The sequence below is a fragment of the Drosophila tropicalis genome, unplaced genomic scaffold (assembly GCF_018151085.1).
Source record: "Drosophila tropicalis isolate 14030-0801.00 unplaced genomic scaffold, ASM1815108v1 contig_593, whole genome shotgun sequence".
In the NCBI taxonomy this organism is placed as follows: Eukaryota; Metazoa; Arthropoda; class Insecta; order Diptera; family Drosophilidae; genus Drosophila; species Drosophila tropicalis.
The window spans coordinates 7,575,557-7,592,365 of NW_027173070.1; the positions used below are offsets into that span (position 1 = coordinate 7,575,557).

General features: G+C 38.1%; 1 protein-coding gene across 1 annotated transcript in view; it reads right to left on the reverse strand.

Annotated features, from left to right (window-relative positions):
* Positions 1–13,771, reverse strand: part of dve (SATB1_N and homeodomain domain-containing protein dve) — a 48,880-nt gene extending 35,109 nt beyond the window's left edge. Inside the window, exon 1 of the mRNA XM_068291078.1 lies at positions 12,831–13,771. Coding sequence (XP_068147179.1) covers positions 12,831–12,899 — 69 coding nt within the window. The 5' untranslated portion in view covers positions 12,900–13,771. The remainder of the gene's footprint in view (positions 1–12,830) is intronic.
* Between the last annotated feature and the right edge of the window lie 3,038 nt (positions 13,772–16,809).

Here is a 16,809-nt window from a genome sequence, read left to right on the forward strand (position 1 = left end):
GAAACGTGAGCTCAGGAAGTTGTCAACGTTTTGCTATAAGTTTCGTCATTCGTTGTGTTTCTTGGGATCTCTCATGAAAATGCGCTTATGTCGGATTATCCCATAATTTATGTTTGCTCTGGCAATACAATGGATTTGCCTTTAGCCTCAGTCAAAGAAAGACAGACACACACAAATACTTGCACACACTCACACAACTAATTGCCTTGATCATTATAGCGAGACTCACATTGGAGGCTAATGACAATGAAATGCGGCAGCAGGCAAAACAGGGGCAGATGACAAAATATACACAAAACAAGAAGAACAAGAACAAGAATTGTGTCATTCGATTGCCCAAGGATCGGACAACAAAAAAAAAAAACAAGAGAAGGAAGCAAGGTGAGTAAAGTGAGCAGACTATAGACCGAAGACCGGAGACCGGAGCAACCGGAAGCGTAATCGAGCTAAACGAATGCCGTCGGGGAAGTGAGCAATGTGCGTGTGTGTGTGTGTCTGTGTGTGGGTTAACCCATTGTGAAAAAAAAGATATAAAAAATTGAGCGGGAAGCTAAGGAAAAACACCCAGAGGAAATTCAGGCAGAAAAACGTTACAAAAAACAAGAAGAGTAAAACCAAGAGGAAACCAAGGGAGAAACAAAAGTTTCCCCCGCTTGCTGACCAGCTCATAGACAGGTGAGGGAAAGAGAGGGAGAGAGAGAGTAAGAGAGATGGAGGCAGGATAGAAATTCTATGAAAAGTTCAACTAATTACTTCCGTCAAAATTTCTGCATAAAAATAAAGACATCTAACATCGACAAAATGTCTCGAAAAATATTTAAGTAATACCTTTGGCAAAATGTCGCACAAAAATACAAAATGCACGAACAAAATTTTTCGCATTTTCTTGAAAAACTATTTTCAACGGGCCCTCAAAAATCCATAAAAACAACCGAAAACGAAACCATCTATATACATACATAGTTAGTCTTTAATAGTTTCAACATGTCAGCTATATGCATATCGGAGAGGGCGAAAGAGAGAGCACCAGAGAGACAATTAGGCAATAAAATTAATTCACACCAAGAAAAACGCATTAAACACGAGTCGAAACACAGAATGGCACAGCAATGTGCCATTTGCTTGAAGTTGCAAAAACATTTTCGCACGCATAACTCGAAGTCAGCCAGAACTCTTCTGCAACTCTGCAACTGCAACTCATCCAATGCGCACATTTTGCCCCACCTTTTCGCCTCCTTTCCCCCTAATGCAACTCATTCCTTATTTGATGGCTCGTGTTCTCGTTGACAGTTGATGGGGTTTTCTGTGTGCCCTCTCCCCCTCTTCCTCCTCCCTTCGATGTATTAGTTGATTTTTTAATTGTTCTTGGCTAGAGACAGCCGCACACAGAGATGTGGAGAGATGGGGAAAGGTCTTTGCGAATCGATCGCAGCCAAATACGCCTATAGGCAAATAATTAAACCAACCGACTGTCATCAAATCATTATTCACAATTGCAAAAAAAGAAGAGAAGAGAAATCATAGACACTTTTTCTGGCCCTTTTTACTGCAACCAGCCAACACTCAGACTGACTTGAGCTGGTTTATGATTTCAGGAAGTTTGACGCCACCACTTAAACGGAAAACATTTAAGCGAAAGAAATATAAAAGTGACATCGAAAAGAAAAACCCTTGATTACACAGCCTACAACTAAATTTGAAATATTTACTAGACGATTTAATGATTATTAATAAAGACAGTGGCCTTAATGTATAGAAAATTCACCAGTTCGTATAACTTCAAATGCTTTTTAGGGAAATTATCTTACTTTAACTTTAACAGATCGAAAAAATTTCTTCAGTCTTGTATTAATGGTAATCCTATCATCTGATTCTTCTTTTTTAGAAGTTTATGGTCTTTAGAATCGAAAATATATGTATGTCCCTACTTTGTTAAGCTTATATAATAGATAGATATCTAAGATATATGATGGTGAGATGGTTAGATGTACATATATGATAAGATCGAGGACTGTTTCATGGACTGATGTCTAGAATTTAGATTTTGTAGTCTTTTGGTATTATAACTTTTCCTGTTAAAAACACGACATCCTTTTGTGTATAACTTTATGTAATGTAAAACTAAACAAAATATATTAAATAAGAATGGCAAAACTCAAGCTGAGTTTTCACGAGGAAGAACATCTTCGAAATTGTCCCTTTCAGTCATATTTCCATATTTTGTTTTCTTATTGCTGAAACACCTGTCATTCACTTGTAAGAAAGGTCAACTTTAATATGTTTTATTCACCTCTTTACCTTGTAAAATTTAAGAAAAAGAAAGTTCTACAAATAGAAAGGGTAAATTTTTCAAGCTTTCCTTTATCTTTGCAACGATTTGCTTGTCTTTTGAAAAATAAACTATTGTTAATTCTTCTGATTCCGTTTGGTAATTCTTTGGCAAATGTTAACTATGTCAAATATGTTTGGCCAATTAAAATTACATATTGGAATGGGCAAGAGACTGAGTTGTGTAACTTTCTGTTGTTCAGGTATTCTTTTATTTTTTTGCATCCCCCTGCAAAGGCCACGTGCTGCTGACAAAGGAAAGAGAGAGAGCGGGAAGGAAAGACGAATGGCAACAGCAGAAACAGTTGCAAATCATCAACAATTCGATGGGGGGGCACACGTCAAGAAGTTTTCGTCTTCCTGTCCTCGAGTTTCACTTTCAGTACCAGGACACAGGACATAAAAGTAAGTAGGCCAGGACAACAGAAGTCTCTTTGCGCCTGCTGCTGCTGCTGCTGCTGCTGCTAGTCAACAAATCGAGGGTGCTGAGCCCACACATCCGATGTGAGTGTGTGTGTGTGTGCTCTGATATGATAATCTCCAAATCGAGAGCTCGCACCTCATTTGCTCAGTAGAAGCAGCAGCAGCAGCAGCGGAGGAATTGTCTTGAGGGGCCTTCATTGTATGCCTAAAGAGAACGCTTCCTGTCTCGGCAAAAAAAAAAAAAAAAGAAGAAACACGACGAAACGAAAGAAAAACGGGAACCTGGTCGCCGGTCTGACGAAGGGCTGGCTACAGAGCCAGTACGTCATTTGGTCTTATCATTAACAACTTTTGTTTTTTTTTTTTTTATTCTTTTGCTGGTTTATCGCCCGCCTGAGATCTGCTCGACATGTTCTCCCCTTCTAGCCAAAGCTAAAGTGGCGGGAGACGCAAAAAAAGTGAAAACAAAAGAGGCCTAATAAAATGCCCAGCAAACAGCGACGACGAAGGAAGTGACCTATCACAATTTTGGAGCAAAACATTTTAATTGGTCTATCTCATCATCATCATCATCATCGTCGTCATCATCGTCGTCGTCGTCGTCATACTCATCAGCATTGTGTGGTTATGCCCCCCAAGTCCTGCCGTGGCTCTTCCTTTGGCTGATGCTGATCTAATCAAGCTTCGTTAAAGCTAACGGTAAAAGGCTCACTCACTCAAAGTTCGCCTTTGATGTGACACATGTGTGTGTATGTCCTTTTTCGATATCCTGTCTGTCTGTCTAGAAAATGGGTTTTTTTTTCTCCTACTCTCTCTCTTTCTCTCTCTTTCACTCTTTCTCTATGTTTTTGTTCTGTGTTTAGGCAAAAGCCACAGAAAATTAAGTTAACTTCCTGTCTGCTCTATCGCTAATAGCAAATTAATAAGAGCTTCCGGTCAATTTCTGCGGTTGTATTTGTCTCCCATTTTTTTGCCCTTGCTGTTTCAGTAAGTTTGTGTGTGTGTGGTGGGTGTAACTCGGACTGCCCACGTCTGACTCTGAGTCTAACTTCCATGCTGACTTCAATTGCCAGACGACTTTGACTCCCGCGACAGCTGTGACTGCATTTGGCGCCTGCCCTTGACACACATAAGTCAGCCAGCCAAACCAACCAGAGAGACCAGGTACACGGGCAAGGTGAGTCGTTTGTTCTCGCATCCTTTTCCACTTGACTACGCGCTCCTTTGTTCTTCTTCTTGGCCGTAAAGTCAACTCAGCTGTCTTGCACTTACATGGGGAACTGCATGGCAAATGCAGTTGCATTTTGCAGTAGTTCTTGTTATCTAAGTAGGGCTCTCGGTTATCTACCAACAGGCAACAATCGACTTCCTGCCCCTTAGGCACAAGCTAAAAGTCCTGGTTACTTGCCAAAAAAAAAAAAACACAAGACACCAACGCACAAGGCAATTGCAGTTACACAAGGTCCTGCTTGGCTGATTACGCACATATACACAGCTGTTCGATTCCAATGAAAATCTTCACGGAGTGACTGAAAAAGTGAAATCGTTTGTAAGGGGAACATTTGGTGACCCCGACGAGCTGACTGAAATAATTAGGCCATACAGTTTTTTGTTTTAAGTTCAAGTAATTGAAGAGAAGGCCCTGACAAACAATGGTTCTGGTTATTCTCATTTCTAAAGAGTAACATATTTCTAGAATCCAAGTAGGGAAACTTTTCGTAAAATTTCTTGAAATTAAGATCAATCTTAAGCCATAGTTAAGATCTACTTGTAACTGGTGGCTCATTCTCTTCAATTGGAAAACATTTGTCGATCTTTTGGCGCAGACATGGCTGCTAAAGTCGACGAGAAGCTACAAGTTACGCCCCGTTTCCTCTAGGGGGGTATTTTTCACATTTTTAGCTTAATTGCATTGGCTGGCTGCAGCACGTACGCTACCTAAGAGGCAATTGTTTATCTTACGCTCGTCTGGCTCACGTGCAGCAAGTTGCAAACTGCAACTGCAACAACCTGCAACTGGTATTCTTCCACTTAATAGATGCAACACACATTCACTTGGTTTACTAAACTTGGGGCTGAGAAGGGCGGAGGCAACTTGACCAAAAGCCAAATGGGGGAGTGGCGGCCAGACCCATACCCACACAAACACAAACACATAAGACACACACACAGTGAGATTCAGACATAGAGCTAGTCCACAGGCCGTGATGTGTTTGTGTTTTGGCTTGTTAAGTTTAAGATTGTTTGATATTACCTTCTCCCTACTCCCCACACAATTTCTAGATGGCAAAACATTCTCTTGTCCATTTAGTGGTGCAACGTGTTGCTGTTACGAGGCTTTCGGCGCTAAAAGACATGTTTTCAATTATGATTGCTGGCGTGTCTTATTAATTACAAACTATCAAGCGATAGACCAGCATTTAGTTCAAAACATTTAGCCCATCAAGGGCGGAATTAGGCCTTCTCTCAAAACGCGTTGCCTCTATGTTTAATTGTCCATTGCGAGTCACACATTTGGTTAGGACCTGCAACCCGAAATGCAAATGGTTCACATGCAAATTGTTGAAGCATAAAACCAATATAAAGACAGGACATGCTATCCCATCAGGACAAACTCAAATAACTTGTGGTTAGCTATAAAAACGAAAACTTTCTAGTCAATTAAATGTCGAGCAAATTAAAGGAAAGGCAGGACATCGACAGAGAGTATAAGCTGTGAGATATATAATGAAATCCTCTCCAAGAGTTTTATGCCTAATCAACTAAACAAATTTGTAATACTTTAAACTTGGAAATGAGGAAACCATTGATAATTTCATCAAATATTTTTAATTCATGACTTCAGAGTGTTTATTTTATAAACCCAAACCATGAAAAAAAAATCGCTGCGTAATTATTATAAGGTCATTCTTTTTTTCCCCCTTTCCCTGATAGTTTAAGTTTAACCTCCATACATACATATATGTTTCCCCTATTTACTTAACTTTACTGAACTCAACACACACACACAAAGAAATGTGATTATTGTTTAATTGTGTGTTTAATCAATCAAACTGTTGCTTCATTCCACTCCCCCCTTAACTCTTCAGTCAAAAAGCACTTAATTCATAACTGTTGAGGTTAAAGATAAAATATTATTTATCGTACATATATACACATATATATATATGTATATAGGTAAATCATTTACACAATTCTTGTTAAGTTTTTAACCCTTCTTCTATATAACACTTTCGATCGTTTTTGGGTGGTTATCTTTTTGTTGTTGCTGCTCAAATGCCTGTAGGTTCTCGATTAGATTAATAGAACTGTCCGTTTGTGATAAAATAGGCAAAACATTCAATAATTTAGTTTTCTTTTAGATATACTCATAGAGGAACCAGTGTGTCCATGTGTCCATGTGTCGGCAACACGCTTAAAAGAGAATTGATTAGATTTGGATAAAAGTCGGCCCCACTTTCATGATAGATTAAACTGGTATGTGACGATCATTTATGATCTACATAGAAATACAAAGAGAAAGAGAGAGAGAGAGAGTACGAAAGACTTATATTACTTAATTGTTGTCCAGGCATGTATTAGTTAGTTAGTTGGTGTCTTAGATGTCTTGGAAAATTGCCGGTAAATGCGATAACTGGATTAGCTAGCGATCTGGCTATCGATGAAATAAATGGCTAATTTGCATTGGGGCTAAATATGAGCAAGTGCAAGTCAACTGGAAACTAATCCTATAGAGTCATGGCATTTCCTTTCGCCAATAGAGGTAACACAGCTAAAGTCACTTCCTGAGATCGTCACCAACAGATCGTAAGTGTGTGTGTGTGTGTGTGTGTGTGTGTCTCTGCTAATGTGTGACTTTTGCTGTGTTTTTTCAACGACATTAATTTAATGTATGTCTCGATGTCTCTCTGTGTGTGTGTGTGGATCTTAAGCCGGATTTAGTTAAGCAGCTCAGCGATCGAATACAACTCTACGGCAAACGACTTTGTCGTCGTCGTAGTCGTCGACGACGATGAGACTTTGGTCACATTTTGTGTTGGGCCTCAATGCTTAGGAAATATAATCTCTTTTGTCGATGCTGATGCTGGCATGATCGCCGCTTACTGCTCACTGGTTACTGGTTACTGGTGGTTAGTTGGTTGCCACGCCATCATCAACAACAACCTGTGGTTCGGAGTACATTGTAGTAGATATTGATATGGTCTCTCCCTCCTCCTCCTCCTCCTCCACCTCCTTCTTTCTTTCTTTTTTATAATGTGTGGCACATTAGTTAGCAGTTAATACGTTTAAATAAGACGAGGTTACCGACATCTCTACGGACTGCGACTGCGACTGTGACTGGGCTAGGGAGGGGTAAGACTTAGTCCGGTGGCTGCTATTAATGAACGACAAAAATATGTTGAGGCGTATTTAGTTTTAAAGCCGATTGCCGCTGTGACTTGTAGAAATTATCATTGTTGTGTGTCCCTCCCCTGCCCCTCTCCAACAACCCTCTTCGAATGATTGGTGAGACTTATGATTTTCTACGCCAAACCGAAATGAAATCAAATAAATCTTTCAACAGCCAAAAAAAAATCAGCAAAGATAAATAGCTAAAGTCACTACACCAAATTATTAAGGTCTATGTGAAAATAAAAGAACATGTAACTAAATACCCAAAAATAGAAACAAATATTCAAAAGTAATATATTTCCAATTTATTTCTCCAGATTTTGGTATATCAACAAGAGCTAAAGTTTATAGGCTATATAGTTTCATAAATATTCACTTGTTTCGAGGTGGGGAAGCGTTCTCAAAAAAGAAAACCCACTTGTCATAATTTTTGAAAATAAGCAACACACACACACACACACACACACACAGAGAAATTAAGTCCAAGAGAATTTATGTGGATATGGATTTATATCTTGTGATATATAAATAGTTTTTTTTTTTTTTGTCGAATTGTGCTGAGGAGAATCGGACTAAGATGAAGGAGGGCGATGATGATGATGAGTTTTCTTTTTTCAAAATATGAACAAGCCAAATCCACTAATTAAGAAACATACAACCAAAACAGAAGGTGACAATCTCTTGTGTCTGGAGGAGATCGAAAGGGAGGAGGACGTTAGGGAAAAGTTATGAAATTTTTTATTTGGTCATTTTCTTCTGGTTGTAGTTGTCTGTTTTTCCTATGATTAAGCTCAATGATAAATGGCCAAACAAAAATAGACAACAAATTTTGTTGGAGGAGGAGTTTCTTCTCCTTCTCTCTCTCTCTCTCTCTCTTAGTTTCCTTCTACGTTTAATTATCTGTAAATTGAGAAGCGGTTAAGCCTGAACCGCTTTTATCACAATTGTCTTACAAATCGTTTTATCAACTCCAACACTGATAAGTCGGCAACCGAAACCGAAACCAAACTCTAAACGTGAAAACGTTTTTTTTTCACTTTTCTTTCTTTTTTGATTATCGGACCGGCGGGTCTCTTTGAAATTGTCGGAAACACAGGCCCAGACAACCCAACAGAGAAAATCAAATGTCACAAAACGAAAGAAGAAAAAAATAGTATTTGAAATGGAACACAAGCCGCAAGAGCAATTGATTTAAAGCTCACATACAACCAACCAAGTAGGTGACAAGTTGTAATTAACTTAAAGCGTTTTCTATGTCGAGAGGCATCGAAGGAAACTCCCATCTTTTCATCTATATAATCAAGTACAGACAATACCGATCCAACAACAACTAAAACAAAGACAACACTGGATAGATAACAATAACCAAATGCAAATGCCAAAGAAATTCCCCACAAAATTTGTTTAAGAATCGCTCAGGTCAGGTTGATTATACATATTATACGTATTATATTATGGCCAAGTTAAGTTCAGTTGAGTTTAGCTCAGAGTTCCAGTTCCAGTTCAAGCTTAAAGTTATGTTAATAATCATTATAAATTATTATAATCCAATCGGCTTTGAATAATTAATAAATATTATTTTAATCGTAACAGGAACCGATCGAGAAGCCGAGAAAGCGACAAAACGAAAATCACAAAATCAAAAAAAAAAAAAAAAAACAAGGCGGCTTCTGTGTGTCTGTGTGAAAGGAACAAGGCCTAAGCCCTGATAAATACGGGGAAAAAGAGAGAAAAAATAATACAGAGTTGGAGAAAACCCAAAAGAAAGCCAAGCCAAGACAAGTCAAGGCAGCTGCCCCCACCATTCTCCCCTCACATACATACCTCGGCCCAAACAAGATGACAAACAGTTTGGACATTTATGAGCCGAGTTTAATGGACATTTGACTACCGGAATTTAACGCCGAAAAAACTGGCGTGACAAAAGCCAGACCTAAACGTGGGATGTGCACTGTGGGGGCCTTTCATTCGATCAATCCATTCATCCATCTATTGATTAGCTAGGCATTTTCATTGAGAGAGAGAGCAAACAGATCAAGGAAATGACATATAAATGATTTCGACTTTTTTTTTGTCTTGTATTTGTCGTTCATTCGGTTTTTGGTTTTGCTTTTATTGTTTGCTTGGTGGATTCTGCCAAAGCAGGAAGAAGATTTCAATTAATAAATTTTCCATTATCACTCAACTCACACACAGAGACACACACACGAACACACAAATACCAACTCTCACACTTACAGATTAGGCCAATGAAATTACGTTGCTTTATTTTGTTTCTTTTATTTATATATATTTTTTAAATACTCTTTTTCCCATAAGCAAAAAAAGGGTATTAAGTCAAATGGATCAACCAAAAGAAGAGAAGTAAGACTAAGGATAACATATTAAGGATACTGTCTACAACTAAGATTCAGCTAGAAGTTTAAGTTTAGATATGTATCTACTTGACTCAGTTTTCTATCGATTGAAAAGACATATAAAATAGACCAATAAAATATTACCTGCCATTTACGTTAATGCAGAAAGCGTTGAACTTAAGAAGGATTTAATATTTAAATAAAAAAAATTATCAAGTAATCTGCTAAGAGAACCGTTTGATTCCGTTCCAGCTGGTATTTAGGCCAGAAAGAACCATCAGTTCAAAGAGTATTCAAATCTTCGTTAGGTGGGCCCCTACACAAAACTTTTAACTTGGCCCTGTGATTTATAATTTATAAGTCGCTTAGCTTGTCATATCTGCAAAAATTTATATAAAAAACAGCAAAAACAAAAACAACAAAATATAAAGAGGTGATATAACCACATACATAAAGACAATAACAATACCAAAGAGACACACACTCGGCGGCATGGCATTATCTCTTCGATATTTGGGAAATTATCACAACAATAAAACTAAATGCTTTATAATTGGTTTTGCCAAGCCAAAAAGAAGTCACCAACATCACAAAATATGTGGAACAACAACAACACCAAGAACAACAGCTAACTAAAAAAAATTTGTGATTTGTTATACATATATTTACTTAGACCCAATACATAGATACATATTTTCTCGTTCTCGTTTCATTTTAGAGAATTCCATGCTCATTTCTTTCATTCTTTTATTATTTATAAGCAAACAGGTTTATTGAGCTGACCAACTTAGTCAATCTTATCTTAATCCCATTTTCTAAGCCAACAAATAAAACTGTCAAAAATAAAACAAAACACAAAAACCAAAAACCAGCTAGCATTTTGTAGTGTAATATTTCTTGTGGCATGATTTAGGCAAGAAGACAATGGCGATAAGTCTGTGTGTGTGTGCCTAAGTCTGTGTGTGTGTGTGTGTCAGCTGATATAGACTAAACATTAAGATTAACTTAATATAGAATGGAATTGCTTTTTTTTGGCGATTAGCGGATCAGTTTTTTTTTTTTTTTTTGTAAAGTATTAAATAAAATCTAATTGATTTTTGACCCTTAGACGAAAGCGGCCTGAAATTTTTTTTAGCAATTTATATAATTTAATATTTAAATCACTGATTTATTAATTTTATTAGGCGTTTACACAATAATCCACTGCTTCTTAAGTGTTGCACAAGTAAATTTTGTAAAATAGAAATGATAAAAAATTTGAAAAAACTGGAAGAAAAATTCTCAAATCTAAAATATAAATATTATGAGGTTATAATTTGAGGTTTTTTGTGGCAATTTGATCTTAAAGGATATAAAGTCGCAAATTTACAGAATGAGAAAACTTACTCAAGACTTTAGTAATCTTTTAGGCAGAAGTTAAAAAGTTAACCTTTTTAAATATTTATTTGTTAAATGGTTAGTAAAATGAAATGTTAACAAAATTATTTATAGAAATTTGTTTTTATCAATTTCCAATTGCCTATTTCCTCTTCTTCTGGGCAAATACTTTATCGAATCTAAAATTTCTATATAGTGATTTGGTGTTTTTTTCCCCCTCTCAGAAATTTAAACTGGATAAGCGGACAACTATATAGATTTGAACAAAGCAAATTAACAACAATCTATCTTTCTATCTATCCAATCCAAAAATATTATGATAATTGTATTAATCCATATCCAAACTTAAATCCCAAAAAAAAGGGTTTTTCTTCAAGAACTTGTATATTTAGGAATGTCCTTAGAATGTCGACTGAAATAGCAATTATTAACAATTATTGAAGCTCATCTAATCATCATTGTTAATCTGAAAATTCACCAATCATTTTTCTATTCTTTTCCTCTCTAAAAATTTGAAGCAAATCTTGTTTCACATTTAATTATATATCTTTTCTAATTGCTGAAGATTTGCGGTATAATTTGTTTTTTTTTTTTTTTCGATTACACAGCCAAAAAAAGAGGAAAACTTGTCTAAGCAGTTAATCGCTAATCAGTTTTATCAGTCTAGCCTAGATTAGACAGAGGCACAGTTATAGTTGTTGTTTTTGTAGTTTATTCGGAGGGCCAAAATTCATGTTGATATCAGAGTGAAACCTCAAAAAACAAAAAAACAAAACCAGATAAATAATAATTACACTCACACGACATAATCAATTATGCCCAGGCTAATAAACGGGCCCCGGACATATGTATGTATGTAGTCCCCCCACCGAAACCCCCATCGCCACCCCCCTCTCTCACAGTCAACACCCCGCGATATACAAGAGTATATAGAAATGTGGACTAATCACGCCAGCATGTTCATAATCAATTTTATCGCACTTATTTGGATTAATTGCGATATCACTCGACAGGGTGACGGAACGAAGCGGCGAAACGATAAAAATTAAAACGAAACGATGACGCTATACGAATCCAGCAAAGAATATAGACTCTCCAAGTATGTATCTATATATATATATTGGTTGGATTCCCCTCTAGCCTCTTCTTTACATTTTTTGGTGCCGGCGTCATAGCCTTATGCCGAAATTACCAAAGCCAAGTCGATCCCCCCTTCCTCCGTATGCCAACCAAATGGATTATCTTATCTCCTTTGTATGTGTGGGGTAGGAGGTGGGTTTACTTAAAGGTGGGGGGTTGGGGTGGGTTAAGGTAAAAAGCTTTCATGGATATCGGCTATGGGTACGGCCCCAAGGCGTCTTTACAATGCAATTAGCCAACTCATAACAAGCAGATAAACAAATATAAAAAAAAACACACACTCACAAACACACAACACAAATGACTCCCCGGCACTCGAACTCAGCTCGATCCACAACTCCATATATAAGAGGTTAGAAGAGGGGGGATGGGTATGGAAACTAGCGCATAGCTACGCGCTATGCTTATCTAAAATCTCTACTCTTCACACGATAAGGATTATCTTAATCTGCATAAATAGGCGAAGTAAAAACAACAACAAATATGTCGCGCCGTGCATATCTAGTGTACCTAGAGTTGTGTCTTTTTTGTTGTTGTTGTTGTTTTTTATCATAAGGCCATATGTCACAGTTTCCAGTTTCATTAGATGATTCACATTGAGTTGTTGTGAGTAAATGAAAATGTCAGACAAAAAGTGCCTGAGCGTTGAGATCATAAGCAAAATGCTGTGAAATGCCGACGGCTAAAAATGAATTCAATCAATTTGAGGATTAAGCGATTCAATGGCTCATCCTTTCGATCGAAGACGAGTATGTGGAATCCACATGTATCAGCACTTTTATTAGAAAGGATATTTCTCCGTGACTCACTCACCTGCTGTCCCGCATTGGCTGCCACCCAGGCTTCGGCGAATGTTTCCATGGCACTTTGAAAGTCCATCATGTAGGGTTTGTTTTTTATCTATGATATGGGCTAACCAAGTTCTTTCGAATGGTTCACTTTGATGTTGTTAGAGTCAGTTGTATTTATGCACTCGGTTCGTCGGTGGTCAGTAGTTTTTTTTCCTCTTTGGCATTAATTGAATTTTTTATGGACTTGGTTCGATGTGCTTTAATTACAATTTAATTTTTCTTCTTCTCTCTTTTGATTTAATTGCATTTGCAAATTTGTGATAAGACTTTTGAATTCGATTTGTAAGAAACTAGTAAAGATTTCTCATAGGCGTTACAAATTAGGGACACACACACATACACATACGCACGGAGACACTCAATCACACACACACACACGTTGACGCGCACATACGCGGAGCGGAACGGATTCTGTGACGATGTTTGTGCTTCTTGTTATTTTTGTTGACGCGTTTTTGAATGATGCAAATGCAAATGTTGCAGCTGAAGTTAAAGTTCTATTTAGTTGTTGTTGTTGTTGTTGGATTTGTTGGCGCGACATCATTAGTGAAGGCGGCACGACGCCATAAAAATTGAACTAGTAGCCGTAGCCGCGTCACTGGCTTTCCAGGAGTAGGCCAAAGCGTGTCAAAAGCCGGCTCCAACTTAGCGATAAGGAGAATTGTTTCTTTTTCGTTTTTAATTTGCAATGATCCTCGCTGTGGCGACCTTCGTGGTGACTTAGTGTGTGCTCCTTTCTCGCTTGGTGGGGTTTTTTTCGGTGTGATTCTTGTGATTATTATTAATCAAATTGAATAATAATACTCGTCGCCTCTCGTAGTTGTTGTTATTCAATTGAATTCTGATCAATTTACTTATTGTTTTGAGCGAACGCGCGTCAAGACGTCCTTCCGCAGCCCAAGTTGTCGCACAACTGCTATCGAAATGACTGTGTACTATTCCCACGAAGGTGGTGTGTAGTATTCCCAAACGAACTGTATGGCTCTTTGCTTGTGTGTGTGCGGCATTCTGGCTTTGTGTTTGTGTGTGTGTGCGTGTGGGCCGATGGGCCGGTGCCGGCGTTCGGTCTCGTTCTCGTTCGCGTTCTCGGCTTGATTCGTCCCCCGCCTTTTAACATGTTCCTCGTGTTTTTGTATTGGTGTCAGTGTTTGCATATGTGTGGGTGCGCTCTCTCTTTTGCAATGGCTTTCTCTCTCTCTCTCGCTCGCTCGCTCTTTCCTACTCTCTGTAGCTGTCGCTACTACGTTTTTATGCTAGAGTGGATCGAAAAAGATAATATTTTGAATCTAAAAGAAGTTTCTAACTTTTTTTCCATAGTTTCCTGAGTAGCGGATTTAGCTGGCACACGCTGCGTATACTTATTATGATTAACCAGCGAGATGCATGAAAATAACGTTCTAATACACATTTAAAAGGGGGACTTACAGAAAATATGTATTGTATTGGGTGTTCACTAATCACAGATTCGATTATTTCTATTTCTGTATTTAAGACCCCTTCGCGACATGACCTTTGAACCCCTAAAGCAAGTTAATTTTCCTTCGATTTCCAAATTGAATTGACTATGAAAAACGTTTTCGATAAAAATGTTAGTCTTTATCTTAGTGTCAATAGTTTTTAGAGTTCAAACGTATTTTATATGGAAATTGCGTATACCTCATGTATGCCAGGCTTAGCTAGAAAAGAAATTCCTGTTTTTCGGGTCACCCTAATATAGGTGTCCGTGCTTATCTCCGTGTATGAATGATGTCAATTGGTAGCGTACGACATTTTGGATTGGCTTATAAATCTTCTTCAAAATCAAAGGATGGAAATTCATTATGTTTTCAGTAGTTATACAAATAATAAAGAAAGCTCCTGCTTCTCGGAAAATAAATGTAGCTAATATTTAAAAACCAACGATTCGGAGTGAATCATTTTATGAACATATTAACTTGGCTACCACACTGTTTGGGGATTTTTATTTAATCAATTTTCCGTGGAGGTGCAAACTGTTTAACTTTTCATTATCTTTACGGTTGTGATTTCCCTTGAGTCACAGCCAAATGTAGCAAATCCTGAACGGTGGAATGAATAATGATTATTTTGAACTATTATTTCCATGGTTATCATTCGATTTTTGAGATTATCTAAGAATTTTTGGTTGCTTTTTGCAAAGTACAAGTTGGAAAATTCCTTGGTATTGAAAATGTAGTAGCATGACACCAAAAAGGTAGTAGAAATAGTAGTATATTTCTGGCTCTCTGTCGCAAGAAACGACTTTTGTGTGTGTGTGACCAAAACAAAGCACTCACACACTCTAACAAATGGATAACCCGACAGTCAGAGAGAGCGTAAATGCGAGAGAGAGAAAGAGATTGAGAATGCGAGAGCCTCATTTGGCTTCGGGTAAACCTGTTCTTCCGGCGCAGAACTGCACTTGTTTCGGCGTTCGTAAAAACCACCACCCCCTCCACCTACCCCTTATCCATCACGCTGACACCGACAACCTTGTTCGGCTGCGCGATTTCTTTGACTTTTTGTGCGCGCTGTGGCAGAATTCAATGGATTTGCTGCAAATTCGGGTGGAATTATGCGAAAAGACACACAAACACACACACACACAAGCAAACACATGCTCATCGAGAAGAGTGGGCGTGGGCTAAGCAGCAGCAGCACAGTAGCAGCAATGAGTGCGAGCAGTACCAACACTCGCGTCGCGTCGGGATGAAAGAGTAAATCGTGCTGGGAACTGCGGTGCTTATTGCGCTTATATCGTTATGCTGTGGGTGGGGGACGGACGAGGGGACGGGGTGCAGCAACACCCACTTTGTATTTAGCACCTCGGCGAATTGGATGGCGACCCTGAGAGTTTGTCGTTCGGGCCTCCGATACACGAAGCATTGACCACACAGAGTACGTACCACCCACCCACAGACACACAGACACAGACACACACACACACGCATGGACACACGGACTGAGATAAGAGTGTAGATAATGCGCGCGCATTACATGTGATTAGGTTGTATACGAAACGGCAACAGGATTTAGCCAACCACTGCGAAGGAAGGACAAGTAAATGGTAAATGGTAAATAGGAGCATCGGGATTCATATAGCTAGCACAATTCCCGGGTGTACATAGAGCCGGAAAAGGAGGAACGGAAGGGTTCTTATATGTTCTTATACATATACATATGTATGTATGTGTGTCCTGGTCTGTAGTCCTTTCCGAGGAATGTGCTAATTACTGTAACTAAGCGTAAATTTCCATTCGAAATTTATAATTTTGGGATAAGTTAAAACCAATTCGAAGATTTTTTACTCTTAAGGAAATAAAGAAGGACTCCATCAAGGACTTTATTGGCAAAGAAAACTTTGACATTCTTTAAAAAGAATTTTCTCAGAAAGTTCATCAACATTTTAAGACCTTCCATTAGTTCTGACCAACATTGAAAAATCTGGGTTAAAATAATCTAAAGTTTCAAACGGATATTTCCAAGAGTTTATATTTTTCCATATAACTGAGTAACGCCCTAATGTATGTATATATCTGTGTGTGTGTGTGTGTTTGGGGCTATATATTTGTATATTTTTTTTCATTATCATTATCCCGCTGCCGTTTTTCACTTGCTGCGCGTTATACTCCCTTTCTCTTTCTCTCACTCTCTGTCAATTTGTTTGCTCTCTCTCCCGCACACACACACACACAACGATACGAACACAGCGCACACCCACACAGACAACACGACAACAATTCTCTCTCTCTCTCTCTCTTGTGAGATAACCCATCAAAAAATTAGAGCAAAGCAAAGATGAGCGAAGTGTAAACGTAAACGAAAAACGCACAACAACAACAACAAAATGTGAGAAACGAAAAAAGAAAAAAATATATATGTATAAAGAGGAAAATAAAAACACAAGTAAACCGGTTCTGGCATAGACTCCGCCTTGGTGAGCT